Source organism: Paramisgurnus dabryanus, chromosome 15, assembly GCF_030506205.2.
Source record: "Paramisgurnus dabryanus chromosome 15, PD_genome_1.1, whole genome shotgun sequence".
Taxonomy (NCBI): domain Eukaryota; kingdom Metazoa; phylum Chordata; class Actinopteri; order Cypriniformes; family Cobitidae; genus Paramisgurnus; species Paramisgurnus dabryanus.
The window spans coordinates 7,273,376-7,289,132 of record NC_133351.1 but is presented as its reverse complement, the minus strand read 5'-3'; the positions used below and the strand labels follow the sequence as shown (position 1 = coordinate 7,289,132).

The 15,757-nt window shown below is 37.8% G+C and overlaps 1 protein-coding gene across 9 annotated transcripts in view; it reads right to left on the bottom strand.

Annotated features, from left to right (window-relative positions):
- Positions 1-15,757, bottom strand: part of ttn.2 (titin, tandem duplicate 2) — a 174,128-nt gene that overhangs the window by 106,931 nt on the left and 51,440 nt on the right. For 7 of the 9 annotated variants that reach the window (XM_073812031.1, XM_065252143.1, XM_065252149.1 and 4 more), the window contains 30 exons: positions 15,474-15,755; positions 15,113-15,391; positions 14,755-15,033; positions 14,372-14,659; positions 13,980-14,258; positions 13,442-13,723; positions 12,927-13,205; positions 12,559-12,840; positions 12,181-12,459; positions 11,432-11,719; positions 11,035-11,313; positions 10,670-10,948; positions 10,300-10,578; positions 9,051-9,338; positions 8,656-8,943; positions 7,697-7,984; positions 7,170-7,457; positions 6,685-6,801; positions 6,303-6,576; positions 4,807-4,990; positions 4,603-4,686; positions 4,178-4,445; positions 3,825-4,088; positions 3,324-3,533; positions 3,166-3,243; positions 3,053-3,079; positions 2,880-2,936; positions 2,738-2,788; positions 2,360-2,410; positions 387-458 (listed from right to left, as the gene is read on the bottom strand). In XM_073812031.1, coding sequence (XP_073668132.1) covers positions 387-458; positions 2,360-2,410; positions 2,738-2,788; positions 2,880-2,936; positions 3,053-3,079; positions 3,166-3,243; positions 3,324-3,533; positions 3,825-4,088; positions 4,178-4,445; positions 4,603-4,686; positions 4,807-4,990; positions 6,303-6,576; positions 6,685-6,801; positions 7,170-7,457; positions 7,697-7,984; positions 8,656-8,943; positions 9,051-9,338; positions 10,300-10,578; positions 10,670-10,948; positions 11,035-11,313; positions 11,432-11,719; positions 12,181-12,459; positions 12,559-12,840; positions 12,927-13,205; positions 13,442-13,723; positions 13,980-14,258; positions 14,372-14,659; positions 14,755-15,033; positions 15,113-15,391; positions 15,474-15,755 — 6,543 coding nt within the window. The remainder of the gene's footprint in view (positions 1-386; positions 459-2,359; positions 2,411-2,737; positions 2,789-2,879; positions 2,937-3,052; positions 3,080-3,165; positions 3,244-3,323; positions 3,534-3,824; positions 4,089-4,177; positions 4,446-4,602; positions 4,687-4,806; positions 4,991-6,302; positions 6,577-6,684; positions 6,802-7,169; positions 7,458-7,696; positions 7,985-8,655; positions 8,944-9,050; positions 9,339-10,299; positions 10,579-10,669; positions 10,949-11,034; positions 11,314-11,431; positions 11,720-12,180; positions 12,460-12,558; positions 12,841-12,926; positions 13,206-13,441; positions 13,724-13,979; positions 14,259-14,371; positions 14,660-14,754; positions 15,034-15,112; positions 15,392-15,473; positions 15,756-15,757) is intronic. The other 2 variants (XM_065252144.1, XM_065252145.1) reach the window with 2 other exon arrangements.

Below are 15,757 nucleotides of genomic sequence, written 5' to 3'. Positions count from 1 at the left end.
AAATATGTATCTTTGAGGTGATAATAAGATATTCTTGGTACAAATATGTACCTCTTAGGTAAAATAATGAACTCTTTAGGTATAAATGTGTACTTTTTGAAAGGGAACTGTACTGCACCAAGAACAGAAAGGATACACATTTTGGCAATTTTCTGACAGTGCATGCAACATTTTTTGCATTTTCACATATCTTTCAAATTATTTAAAATATCAAGAAACGTACACAACAGTACACAACATAAAAAACAATGAACACCATACAGCTAAATATATAAAAGTTTACACAAACACACATTTACAAACATATTCAATTCAACTGAACCTAATGAAAGTGTGTTTTTCAACAAGTAGCTTAAAAACAACCAGACTTTTTTTTCATTTTGTACCTTTAGTTGGAGCTACTTCTCTCGCTGCTACTTTCTTTCTTTCGACAGCCTCTTCAATCGGCACCCTTCGTTCTGATGAGACATAGAGAAACTTAGAAATATATATTCAATTATAGCTTTATGGTCATTTCAACCATACATAGCATTGCAGTACATAATGAAATTTGTAGATGTTTCTCCAGGGCCATGGTGCTACACACAGACACTACACAACATAAAACACAGAAATGAGGACTTCAGTCAATTTTAACCTAGCCACACAAAGTGCACTTAGCGCTTTATAGGATTATTATGACAAGAAAATCTCCCATACTTGACTATAAGAAATATGTTAAAATTATACATGAATACATTTGGTCAATCAAATGTTATTTCTGTGGTTACATATGGGCAATTCCATGCAAATGTCAACCTTATTCTGAAAAGTAAAGTTTCAAAAGTTTTTAACCATACTCAAATCTAAGATGTAAATATTTGGTGGTTTTATAGAGACATTTCATGTGTATTTAAAGTTTTAAAAGCATTTTTATATATCATAGTCAAGTAAGTGCAAATTTTATAACTGTCACACCCATAACGCTGTTTCTTCCTCATAAAGGCCCATACAAAAATATACTTTGAAGAGCAATCACTTCTCTATTTGTTGGAAAACAAGGGATAGTTCACCCAGAAATAAAAATAAATTCATTAATGACTCACCCTCATGTCGTTCCAAACTCGTAAGACTTCCGTTCATCTTCGGAAAAAAGTTTAAGATGTTTTATATTTAGTCAGAGAGCTTGTCCATGCGCAGTAAGGTAATAAAGCATCATCAAAGTAGTCCATGTGCCATCAGTGGGTCAGTTAGAATGTGTTGAAGCATCGAAAATACATTTTGGTCTTAAAAAACATTATTCACTATTGTCTTCTCTTCCGCATCTGATGTGAAGCGTATGTGCGAGACTAAAGTCACGTGACTGCAGTGACGTGAATGTCGTATTATACTCAAACAAGTTTTTTTTTTCAAACTTACAGCGTGCGTCTCCCTTAGACTGTAAACGAAGCCCGGGCGCATAAAAAAAACAGCTGGGGTGCACCAGATAACACGTCAGTCGCGTCACTGAAGTCACGCATGCGCTTCACAACAAACGCGGAAGAGAAGACAATGCTGAATAAAGTCGTAATTTTCGTTATTTTAGGACCAAAATGTATTTTCGATGCTTCAACAAATTCTAACTGACCCACTGATGTCACATGGACTACTTTGATGATGTTTTTATTACCTTTCTGGTCATGGACAGTATACCGTACATAGATTTTCAATGAAGGGTCAACAAGCTGACTAAATATAAAACATCTTAAACTGTGTTTTGAAGATGAACGGAAGTCTTACGAGTTTGGAACGACATGAGGGTGAGTCATTAATGACATTAATTTCATTTTTGGGTGAACTATCCCTTTAATGCTTCTGCTTTGTGCATTTTAATTTACAGAATTCCTACAAAATATATATCGACTCCCCAATATTTCTTTGACACATCCATAACGCATGCATTTTTCCTTCATCTACAATAGAAAACGTAAGTATAGACTGATATTTTTCTGATGTCTGGACTCTATCATCAGGTGTTTATGACAATATAAACATATGGTTCAATATATTGGTAATAAATGCATTCTCTGAGAAATTATATAATAAGTTATGACTGCAAATGTCAAATCCACAACGCTAGAATTGCCCATATAGAATCATAAAAAGAGACGGATGAAAGTAGCACATCGGTATGACATTGACAAAACACATACAACACATACAACTTCACTTGATATTGTAAGATGAAGATACGGGAACATTAGACATTACATTGATTGACACAAAAACACACAACATGTTTTGTAAGCAAACATGAAGAGAGTTTAAAAGATGGTAAGAAGGTTAGACAGGATGGTGATTGTAAGATTACATTTGTCGACCCATAAGGTCTCAGTAATACCTGTGACAGATATTTCCTCTATAATTGTCTCCTCTGTCCAGCTCACAGTTTCTAATAAAGGGTAAAAAGGTGTTACATGCGTCCAAAAAAAAAAAAACACTTTTGTTGCTAAAGTTTTTGTTTTAATGTAGGATAGTTACTTGGTTATTTCACGCAGGATGTTTGGTAAGAGACAAACCAAAACGTACTCAATCATATTATTTCTTTTAATATTATGTTTTAACTAAAATATTGTTAAAGGATGAAGTTAATATGGATATTTGCGGTTAAGTAATTGTTTTAAAATTTGTTGAGTGATGAAATGGATGAAAATGATGACGAATCTTAAAAATGAATTACGGGAAATTATTTTTTTGTCACATAAAAAGTGGAGTTTACCTTGCATTTCCATTTCTTCTTCATAATGATAATATTCCATAGAAGATTCAGCTTTTTAAATACAATAAACGTATAAGTCTCTCATCCTGAGGATCATGACTTACTGTTTATATTTTTGAATCTAAAGAAATCCAAATCTTACCTTCCATGGTTATTGCAGATGGTGCCTCAGGCACTTTTATTGATGTATCTGGGATATCTGTGAGAGTATTTAACAGTTCAGTTTAGCTTAATTTGTTCATTACGAATAATCTACCAATGTGCAACCACATCTTATATTAAAAGGTAGCTGTCTTAAAAAACTAAAATACTTACCATACGGTATTCTTTCTATCTCAATTTCTGAGAAAAAAAGAAAAAAGCAATTTAAGAAGCTTTCAATTACTAGAATGTGTTAGTCGAGAAAATGCGACGAACGCTGTACCGACCTTTGCCTGACAGATAAAGCTCAGCTGTGCTTTTAGCTTCACCCCTGGGCTCCAATCTTACAATGACCGAGTACACGCCTAAAGGATTATTGATTCGGTTAAATAGGCCTACTTGGGTAAAATGATCAAAACGGAAAATTGTGCCGTACTCCACAAACCTTCATCTTCGGAAGATACGTTGCGGATGATCATGAAGTGGCGCCGTCCTTCACTTCGGAAGGTATATTTGGGGCTCTCTTTAAGCTCCCATGTGTCCTTATACCATGTTACAATAGCGTTGTCGAAAGACACTTCACACTCAAATGTGGCGGATTGATGTTCTCGCACCACAATGTTCTGGATGCGTTTGGTGAAATGTATTTGCTCAGCTAAAAAGAGATGATGGTGGATTAGAAATAAAATCTGTGGTGTTGGAAACTTTTCACTCTCTGAATTTTAGTGGGTAACTCAAAACGTTAGGTTAAACTTTTCAATCTATTTATGTGCCATCACGGTTAGCCATTGAAGAAAATGTGAAGATCAAATCTTGCAAGTATTCTTGAAAAAGAAGAGTTTTGAGTTTCTTCGTTAGATGTGAAGATTCAAAGATGATGGTAGAAGAGGTTAGTAGCATGGTTTAATCTTTAGTAAAGAAGATTCAGACAAAACAACATACACACCTTCGACCCAAAGATTTGCAGTCGTTTCAAGATTTTTATATTTGCAGGAATATTCTCCTTGGTCTTCCGGTCTAACGTCTTTGATTGAGAGCTTCTGAGTGTAATCGGCCACAGCAAATGTATATCTGCTGCTGTGAGGCTCTAAAACCTTCCCATTTTTAAACCACTGGGTTTTTGCATTAGGTATAGAGAATTGGCATGTCATTGTACATGTTTGGCCTTCCTTACCAGCCACATCCTGCAAATGCTCTTCCACTTCAGGTTCTGCAGAAACAATAAGGATCAATATGGTAAAAAACTAACAATGAAAATAAAGAAATCAAACTAAAACCAGAATCAAAGTCGCTACATACCCAGAACTGTCAGTTTGGCACTGGAGATATGTGGGCCGCAAACAATACGGTAATTGCCTTGATCTCTGGTCTGGCAATCTTTGATCCTCAAAACGTGACAATCACCCATAACTTTGATGTCATACTTGTCACTACTGTCCAGTTTTTGGGTTCCTTTATACCAAGTCAGTGTGATTTCAGGATAGTTAATCTTGATCTCACATGCAAACACAGCATCCTTCTCAACGAATGCTGTCTGGTCTGTGATGTCACGCACCAGAGTCACAGGCTGCATAGCACACAACGAAAACAAAGAAAGCACATTAAGACTTCATAATAAACCATAAAAATACATTCTCAAACATCTTTTTTAATGTGTTTGGAAAATTTGAAAGAACATTTTGTTGGGTATGCCCCGAAAAATCTTTACAGCAAAGATGGCACACCTCAGTTTGTTCCATTCTCTTCTGCAAATCAGATACAAGTTTAGCCAAATCCTCCTCAGACTCCCTTGCACTAAGTTCCACTTCCTGAAATGAAATAATAAACAAGTTTTACACAATAAATACAATTTACTCTCATTCTTAAGTTGCCTGTGTCCTTGAACAAATTTTTGAAGATGTTCACATGTCCATGTGCATGAGTCTTACCGGTCTTCCACTTTCTTGTTCCTTTTCCCTCTTCAAAAACTCAATGGCTTGAAGGATACCACGGTAGTCTGTGATTCCATACATGCGAGCATATTTCTCATACTCCTTGGGATCAACGTTTCTAAGCAACTCAACAATGTCAATTTCCTTTTCCTCTGTAGCGCTTTTCTGCTTTGATGGTGTCCTGTTATAAAAAACAATTTAGGTTTATGAAGACTTTAGTAGCAACTAATTCAATTATTTACAACAGATGGTTTGCTGGACCCTAGTCTTCATTAAGTGTTATTGCATGTGGGCAATGGAATTTATATAATCTGTAGGTTTCTATAAAAACAAACTGGAGAATAAGTTTAGCATTGATATTTCTGTTATGTAAGGGATAATGTACTGTATAAGCAGCCAAATGTTATCATAGAAATAAGCCCCGAATTTCATGAAAACAACCTGCTGCTTTTAATATTATCCCGCTTATTACATGGCTATTTAGCTTATAAGAACATTAAATATTGATTTGAAATACTTAAAGAGTTTTGGTTCCAAAACCCGATAAACGGCATTTAAAAAAAAAAAAAAAACGAGTTACCACCAAAATCAGTATTGTATCAGGTCAGTATTAATAAATTAATTCTTAATTTTACGCAAAATCCAATATCTGCTGTGTTATTCTGTCATCTTTTCTCCGTTTCCCCAAAACGCGATAAACGCCACTCCTCCTTTTCTGCAGAATGCAATGAATCCACTCAACAAATCACAGCGCACCATACGAATTGTAAACAATAAGGTGGCGCTTTAAATATACACAGAATCCCAGTTTTCCTCATCTACTTTGTATTTTGTGGTCAACAAACAAACAAAAACAAAATAGTAATTTTGATGGTATTGATAAGCCTGTGGTGGTTTTCTGTGGCGGGGAAGAAACGTAAGCCAAAAATGACGGAAAAATGTCGGCTGTTGCTTGTTCTCCCGCCAGCATCAAGCTTCTATCATGCTAACACATTGACCCCAGGGGATCTTATGAAAAACTTTCCATTATTTTACTTGAAGTCAACGAAAATCGAGCAGGACCAAAACATTTAACAGCTGATCGCTGTCAACAAAGTTCAGCGACGACGTCCCAAGGATGACAGCAGCTATGACAGTGTTCTTTGTTATTAGTTTTGGGCGATTGTTTTCTGGGAATAAAAAACCTGCAAATGTCTTGACTCGTGAATGGCCAATCAGAATCAAGTATCCCAACGAACCGTGTAATAAATTTAGTTACACTACTAAAACAACTGACCTAAGCCTCTAAAAGTAGGCATTTATTGAAATGTCAGACTGAATAAAATTGTATATTTTTTTATTTAATGAATTGAAAGTAAATCGACACCTACTAGCATGCAGATTTAGTTCAACTCACTGTTGCAATATTATAGGGGGCGGTACTTACAAAAAAGTTGAGAAGCACCAAATCATCTCAATAATTTACTTAAGATATAAAAATGCCACACACTCACTTCTTTAGTGTGACAACCTCCGGTCCAGTCTCTTTCTTCTTTTCAACATTTAAGTCGGTGCTGCACTCAATTTCTCCGTGTTTGTTCGAGGCAACACATCTGTACTGGCCAGCGTCAGATTTGGTCACATCTTTGATATGCAGCTTGGCCTCTTGTCCCTTTTGTTCAATGTTGATTCGACCCCCGTGAGTCATCTGCCTCCATTTGCCCTTCATCCATTTAACATTGGGAATGGGATCCCCACCAACTTTGGCAATAAAGGTAGCTGTGCCCTCTGTAAGTACATACACAACACACGGCTTTGCTAATATGTTCTACTACATCTAAATGTCAACCACAGAACACAGTTATTTAATAAAGTTGGTAAAGGAAAGTCACTTACTCTCAACGATATGAATGCTCTTGGGCTCCTCAATGAAGAACAAGTTGTCCAGCTTTTTGACTGGTGGTGAAGGCACTGCCTGGGCCGGTGGAGGTGTTTCTGTTTTCTCTGTAATTGCTGAGATAAAAACATGTTTTGTTTAGCATTACCTTTAGAGAAGACAGAACACCTGTCACTATTTTCAAAAAGCACAACTGTAGGAACAATAAGATAACCAAGACGAAAATGGCAAAGGAGCAAGATTCGGCTGAACTTAGCAATTCTTGTGGACAAGAAACATCTGATTGGTCAAACAATAGTACTCAGTTAGTGGCCAGAAAACAGCAAGACAGAAAGCTAAATTAGATCAAACAACAAATAATTATTAGAAGAGTCTGAAATTCCGCCAACCGAGTGGCAAAGTTAGGATGAAGCACACAAAAAGAAAAGAAAGAATCTAATTAAAATGTAAACAAACATTACACCTCACATAAAAAGGACAATACCTTTGATAGTGACTTTACTCTTGCAGAACTCACTACCAACATCATTGGTCGCCTTGCAGAGGTAATCGCCCGTATCTGTTTTAGATACACTAACCATCTCCAATGTGGCTGTGCCATCAACAAATGTGATTTTGGTGCTTGGAGAGGAGGAAAGCTCTCGCCTGTCTTTCAGCCACTGAATCTTAAATGGAGGAGATCCACGCACATGGCAGCTGAGGGTGAGTGGCTCACCTTGAGTCACAGTAACTGGTTTAAGAGGTACATCAAACCTTGGTGGTACCTTTTGCTCTGCATTCCCAAAAATTTTTAAGATGATGAGAATGAGAAACATTTTTTTCAGAAACATACGTTCAAGTCCATACACAAAAACATTGGCATAGACGACATGATAACAAACAGTATGGACATTTTGTACAAATATTGTAACATTTGTTTTATGATACACAAAGCACATACCGTAGAAAATACAAATATAGTAAGATGGTACGTACACTAACAACGAGACATACAGTAAGTAAATACTGTACCTGTAATGTGAACGGATGCTTCACAAGCAGCTGTTCCTGCTTCATTGGTGGCTTTGCATGTATATGTGCCACTATCATGCACATTAGATTTCTTGATGCACAGCACAGCCACGCTGTTCTTGAAAGTTATATCGTAACTGTCTGAGGTGAAAATTTCAGTGCCGTCTTTATACCAGTTCACAGTCAGTGGCTGTGATCCAGCTACGCGACCCTCCAGCTTCACAATTTTGCCCTCTGTGTCATCAACAGGTGAAGGCATTTTGGTAAAAGTTGGTGGATTTTTGCGCTCTATAGGAACAATAAATTAATGTGTTGTTAGAGAGCATGTACAAAATAGACAGGAAGTGTGTTTCTAAACACAAAGACCAAAAAGAATTTGTAAGAAATGCTCAACAGTGCCAGTGCAAAGAAAATGACAGGGGAAGACATACTGTATAAAAGCTTAAGAAAGAAAGCAAGAAGCATTAAAGGGACATTCCCTTTTTATTGAAAATATGCACATTTTCCAGCTCCCCTAGAGTTAAACATTTGATTCTTACCGTTTTGGAATCCATTCAGCCGATCTCCGGGTCTGACGCTAGCACTTTTCGCATAGCTTAGCATTTTCCATTGTATCTGATTAGACCATAAGCATCATGCAAAAAAATAACCAAAGAGTTTTGATATTTTTCCTATTTAAAACTTGACTCTTCTGTAGTTACATCGTGTACTAAGATCGACAGAAAATTAAAAGTTGCGATTTTTTTAGGCCAATATGGCTAGGAACTGTGCGATGCTAATGGTCTAATCAGATTCAATGGATTGTGCTAAGATATGCTAAAAGTGCTAGTGCCAGACCCGGAGATCGGCTGAATGGATTCCAAAACAGTAAGAATCAAATGTTTAACTCTAGGGGAGCTGAAAAATGAGCATATTTTCAAAAAAGTGGAGTGTCCCTTTAAAAGATAGTGACCAAATACCTTTCACAGAAACCTCTGTGGAGCAAGAGTCCTTCCCGATATCATTACTAGCGTGGCAAGTGTAACGGCCTGAGTCATTCTTATCAGTCTTCAAAATTGTCAAATGAGCAGTGTTTTCCTCAAAAGATATCTTATAATTGCCCCCTGTGCGGATGTCTTTGTGATCCTTGGACCAAGTGACTTTAATTGGCAATGATCCAGTCATGTGGCACTCCAGTTCAACAGGATTTCCCATCATGACCTCTACAGGCATTAGCTTTTTATCAAATACAGGTGGATATCTTGGCTCTGAAAAGTTAAGAGATAACAGCACATTTGTATTGTCACATTATTACATATATCAAACAAAACTGGAAGCATTCATTCAGAGAACTATACAAAAGAAAGAAACAGACCTTGAAGTGTAAGTTTGGCTCTACATGAAGCAGTTCCAACACTATTGGTTGCGACACAAGTATATTCCCCAGAATGTCTCATTTCACCCCTGGTTATCTTTAGGACAGCAGAGTTATCATCAAAAGTCATTGTGTATTCTGCACTACTCCTAAGAGGTTCACCATCTTTAAGCCAAGACACTTCCATAGGAGAGGATCCTGCTACACGACATTCAAACTGGACAGGCTGTCCTTCAGTTTGTGTAATGCTAGTAATTTTCTTAGGGAAAGATGGTGGTGTTTTCACATCTGAAAAGAGAATCATTAAGCAAAGTCCATAAGTAATAGTCGTACAATGGAATTGATAGTTTTCATGTGTCGTCACGCACTTAGGAGAATGCCTCCATGGCAGGCAAGAAAGCGCTATCTGCCATTGAGTGTAGGTTAAGATGTTAGGTTAGCCTAAATACTTAATAGTTGTTGTGCATTAAAATGCACTAACCAACGTTGAGATAATCCTGGGCTATGCTTGTACAGAATGCAGTCAGAGACGAAAACCCAGAAAGGAGGAGTTTGTGAATTTTGGGAATTGGGAAAACAATCCCAGGCAGCCATCAGTCATATACAGTGACCACTTCTTCAAAGGTAACCTCACGTAAATGCTGGATATATAAATCCCTAGACTTTTTAAGATGTCAAATAAGTCTTTGGTGTCCCCAGAGTACATATGTGAAGTTCTAGCTCAAACTAACATATAGATAATTTATTATAGCATGTAAAAATTGACACTTTGTAGGTGTGAGGAAAAATATGCAGTTTTTTTGGGTGTGTCCTTTTAAATGCAAATGAGCTGATGTCTGCACTAAATGGCAGTGCTGTGGTTGGATAGTGCAGATTAAGGGGCGGTATTATCCCCTTCTGACATCACAAGGTGAAACAAATTTCAATGACCTATTTCTCACATGCTTGCAGAGAATGGTTTACCAAAACTAAGTTACTGGGTTGATCTTTTTCACATTTTCTAGGTTTATAAAAGCACTGGGGACCCAATTATAGCACTTAAACATGGAAAAAATCAGATTTTTATGAAATATCGCCTTTAAAAGGTGGTTTAAATAATCGTGTCTTTAAACAGACGAAAAATTGACCGGCTTGTGCTGCCTCGCTTTCTTGACCACCAACCCCCTTGTAGGTAACGTGACTGTAAACTATCAATTGAGAAATTACAGGACACATACAGAACATTGATAAGAAATATCAGTAATATCACCTTGTACGGTTAAGAAGCAGCTGGAAGAGGCAGATCCTATACTGTTTTCTGCCTTGCATTTGTATTCACCAACATCAGATTTTGCAACCTTAGTTAGTTTCAAGCAGGCAGTGCCTTTAAGAAATTCCATCCTGCAGGTTGGAGAAGATCGCACTTTGCCATCCGCCTTGAACCATGAGACTTTAATTTCAGGAGTGCCACTGATCTGGCATTTCAGACAAACTGCATCGCCCGCAGTTACGTCCATGGGTTCCAAGCTCTCGGTAAAGAAAGGGGGTTCTAAAAGTGACAAATACATTCGTCTAAGACACAAAGACAAACGTGCACATTTACATTTAGTCTCAAAGTAACTTATACATCGACAACAAACCTAAAATGGACACCACAGCATCGCAAGTGTCGTGTCCAGCATCGTTGGAAACCTCACAAGTGTAATTCCCAGCAGTTTCTTTGTCACTGTTTAGGCACTCCAGGATGCAGGAGCTCTCAGTTGTTGTGATGTTATAGTTGTACGAGGAGTAAATCTCCTGGCCGTCTTTAAACCATTTCACAAGAATTTTTGGGCTTCCCGCATACGTGCATTCAAGCATTAGCGATTTGCTCATTTCAACAGAGACGTTCTTAAGCTTTTTGACGAAGTGCGCAGCCTCTGAATTAAAGAAATTATGTACACTGTGAGACATGCAGCTATAACATTGGCAGGACTAAGTTAACATCAAATAAATTAAAACTAACCTTTAACAAACAGGTTCACAGGGCAATTTTCCTTCCCTGCATCATTAATGATCTGGCAAGTGTACTCGCCAGTGTGAGATTTGTCAATGTTGTAGAGCTCTAGAGTGGCAATATCTCCTTTCAAAGCGATTTCACAGGTTCTACCAGACACAATTTCCGTACTGCCCCTGAACCACTTCAGTTTCATTGGTGTACTTCCTGCGACAGTTGCTTTAAAGGTCACATTTGTACCTGGCAGTGCTTCGACCGGTTGAGGTATGGTCACAAAAGAAGGAGGCTCTGCAGCAAATATGATAAGGGAAAATATTGTGATGTGAACCAAATAGATTGGCAGTTCCAATTAGGGTGAAAAGGCAAATCAAACGTAATAGATAATTTTAAACAACCAAACACTGACCTTTAACATCCAAAGAAGCAGATGTTTCTGCAGACCCAGCACTGTTTACAGCTTTACATTTGTATGTGCCCGAGTCTGACAGTTTCAAAGTTGGCAATTTCAATGTGCAGGTATTCTCAGCAAATGTAATCTCATAATTTGGCCCACTTTTGAGCTCCTCGTCGTTATGGTACCAAGAGATGGTAAGTGGTGCAGAACCCGAGGCTTTACAATCCATTTCAATAGTTTTGCCAACTATACTCTGTGTGTCCTTCAGTTTTCGTGAGAATGAAGGTGGGACAATTTTGTCTGTTTCACAAAAAAAAAACATTCAACTTTCATATTTATCACATAAAATCAGAAGAAATTCTGAAACGTAAAGAAATAATATATTTGACCCTGGACCACAAAACCAATCATAAGCCAAAAATCATTAGGATATTAAGTAAAGATCATGTTCCATGCAGATATTTTCCTACCATAAATATATAAAAAAAAAATTATCATTATTCATGTGTTGCTAAAGACTTCACCAGGACAACTTTAAAGGTGATTTTCTCAATATTTGATTTGTTTTGCAGCCTCAGACTGCAGATTTCAAATAGTTTTATCTTGGCCAATTATTGTTCAATCCTAGCAAACCACACATCAATCTTAAAGCTTTTTTATACAACTTTGAGATGATGTTAAAGTCTCAATTTTAAAACAATATGACTGGTTTTGTGGTCCAAGGTCACATATACTGTATTTGAAAAATTTACATTACTAACCATAAACAGTTAGATGCATTTTACAGCTATCACTGGCAACTTCATTCTTGACCTCAAAAGTGTATTCCCCAGTATCACTTTTCTCTGTTGACAAGAACTTAAGACTGGAGGTCATTTTTGAGAAGGTGATTTTGTATTTCTTGTCTGAAGACAGCTCCACACCATCCTTGTACCATTTTGGTTGGAGCTCTGGAGTTCCAGATACAGTGCACTCAAAGGTAGCGGAGTCACCCGCTGTAACACTGACTGATTCAGTTTTATCCACAATAGCTGCAGGCTCTAAAAATGTGGAAGTATTATAATGTTAAATTTGGGCTCAAACTTAGAGTATGAGGGCAATGATTGGTGACAGAAAGCATTTAACAAATCTTTACAAACCTAGGACAGTCAGGGTGGCTGTGCATTCTGCCACACCAGCATCATTTTTGATTTGGCAGGTGTATTTTCCAGCAGTGGTAGGGTCAGCTTTAAATACCCTCAGGGTGATTTCATTATTTTCAAATGTAATTTTCCTGTTGTCACTATCTCTGAGAACGTGATCTTTATCCTGAACCCAAGACACTGTCATAGGCTGAGAACCTTTGACCTTAGCCAACAACACCACCTCCTCACCAGAGATGGCTGTTGTACTGGATAATTTCTTCACAAAGGTTGGTGGTTCTGAATGGCAGGAAGAGAATTATTAGAAATACACTACACAGGAAACCAAGTCTGTTAATATATCCAAGACTTGTGATCTTACTAACCCCTTAGCTTTACTGTGCCCTGGCAGACATCACTTCCTACGTTATTTGATGCCTTGCACTCATATTCCCCTGTGTCTGATTCCTCAAGGCCAAGAATGTGGAGAGTTGAAGAACCTCCTTCAGACACAAACTTATACTTCCTACTTTCCTTTAACTGCACTTTATCTTTAAACCAATTTATCTCAAAAGGTGCTGAGCCTTTCAGCTCACAGGCGAGACTGGCATCTTTGCCCTTCAGCCCCTCGACCGGTGTTGGTTTTTTGTGGAAAACTGGTGGTTCTACAAAAACATTTCAAATCAGGATGAGCACTTAATGCATATTGAATTGGTTTACTAAAACAGATATTAAAATAAACCAAAAAAAAATGTAATGTGACAATTTTCTACTGCAAAGAACGGCTTTTAAGTTACACAGAAATGTATTCTGCTTGTCAACAGTAATAAGGCTTATTGCAAGTTAACAGTCAAGTTACAAGCAAAACATTGGTGAATGAAAGATCCATCCATCATCTAACCTTTAACTGTGAATGTAGTGCTACAACTCTTTGTTCCAGCATCATTCTGGGCTTCACAGGTGTAGACTCCACTATCCTCAAAGCTGGACTTGAAAATTTCAAGGGTTGCCACTGAGCCATCAAAAGCCATTCTCAAGTTGTCGCCATCACTGAGTAGAGCATCATTTTTGTACCAGCTAATTTTCAGAGGAGCTGTGCCAGTTACTTTGCATTCAAGCTGGAGTGGCTCCCAGATCTTTAGGACTTTTGCAGCTGGCAGTTTCTGTACAAACTCTGGAGGTTCTGTAAAACCAAAATGTTAATATGTTAGCTTACTGATGACACAGTTATTTACAAAAGACGATTATTTATTGCTTTAAGAAGACTAGAGGCAGATGATGGATAAAAGGAAGCAAAGCATAATAAATAAGCGGTAATAAGGTAGGATGATGGTAAGAAGCAGACGGACAACTCGCATGAGCGCGACAAGAACATGCAAATGATGAAGCATGTATAGCAAATTATATGGAAGAGCGAGAAGTACTTAAAGAGATCCAACCTTTTACTAACAAGGTTGTGGTACATTTACAGGTACCAGCATCATTGGTAATTTGGCAAGAGTAAGTTCCACTGTGCGAAATTCCAACGGCAAAAAGATCTAGAAAACATGAGAGGCCTTCCAGACCAGTGAAACAGGATGGTCCACAGATCAGCTCAGTGTCATCTTTAAACCACTTCACTGTGAAGGGAGGTGTTCCTTTAAAAGTACTCTTAAAACGAACAGTGGTATTTGGTATGACAGCCTGTGGTTCTGGAACCAGCACAAAGCTTGGTGGTTCTAAATCATTAATGAAAGAGAAACACAAATACATCTGTTAAGAAACTGGCACCCATCAGAGATCATTGTGATTATGTGAATAAAATCTACTAATACTACTTTAGCCTTCTGACCTTTCACCCTCAGTGTACCACTGCATTCACAACTGCCTGCTTTGTTAGTAAGTTTGCAAGTGTAAGTTCCAGTGTCAGCTTTCTCCAAACACTCTATCTCCAAAGACACACTGCTTTCATCTTGAAGCAGCTTATGCTTGGTTCTTCCAGACAGTTTAGTTCCATCTTTTACCCACTCCACAGTAATGGGGTGCGAGCCTGATATTTTACATCCAATTTGAACATTTGTTCCTAAAATTTCCTCCATTTCCACCAGAGGTTTAATGAACGATGGGGGAATAATTTGTTCTGTTTGTAAGACAAAGAAAAGGGAAAATCATAAATACCCTATATATCATGAAATCTTGTACTAATAAATTCCTGTATTAGAAATAAGAACTAACCTAGGACATTTAAGGTCATTTTGCATTGACAGGCACTGATGTGGTTGGAAACCTCAAAGTCATAAGTTCCTTTATCCTCCAATTGGACAGACTGAATTTTAAGTTGGCTAACATTGTTGACAAAGCTGAGGCTGTGCTGTCTTGATGGCACCACTTCTTTGCCATCTTTACTCCATTTCACTTTCAGCTCAGGAGAGCCTTTGACTTTGCACTCAAAACTGACCGGATCTCCAACAGTGACATTAATCACCTCTGGCTTCTCAATTATCTGAGGAGGCTCTGAAGATTACATAACAAACATTTATGATATCAAGTCTTCAGTATTGATAGTTACAAAAAACTGTTGCAAAAAACCAACCTTGCACCAGAAGGGTAGCAAAACACTTCTCTTGTCCTGCCTCATTCACAACCTGACAAGTGTATCTTCCACTGTGGATGGACTCACACACAGGGATTCTCAGAGTGGCTATATTGTTCTCGAAAGTCCTCTCAATTTTAGGATCCTCCATGATCCAGTTTTCATCTTTCTGCCATTGTATGGTCAGAGTTGGTGAACCTCTCACAACACATTTAAACTCAGCCACTTTTCCGAGAACTGTGACAACGTTCTCAATCCTTTCCACAAATGATGGAGGCTCTAATAGGACATTCAAGAAATGTTTAAGAATGGGAAGAGAAAGCACATAACAAATATTACGCGATAAAATGTCAAAGCTAACCTTTGATGCTAAGCGTAGTCTGACTTGAACAACTCCCAACTTCGTTCGCAACAATGCACTGATATTCTCCAACATCTAAAGCACCACATTTTTGCACATCAAGAGTCATTATGGAGCCATTCTTCTGCAAAATGACATGCTTGTGGCTCGATTTAATATCGTTTGAATCCTTTTGCCAGGTGACTTCGAAAGGAGCTGTTCCTTTCACCTGACATTCAAAATATGCATTGGAGCCATTCACAACCTCAAGAGGACTTAAAAACTTCACAAAAGCTGGTGGCTCT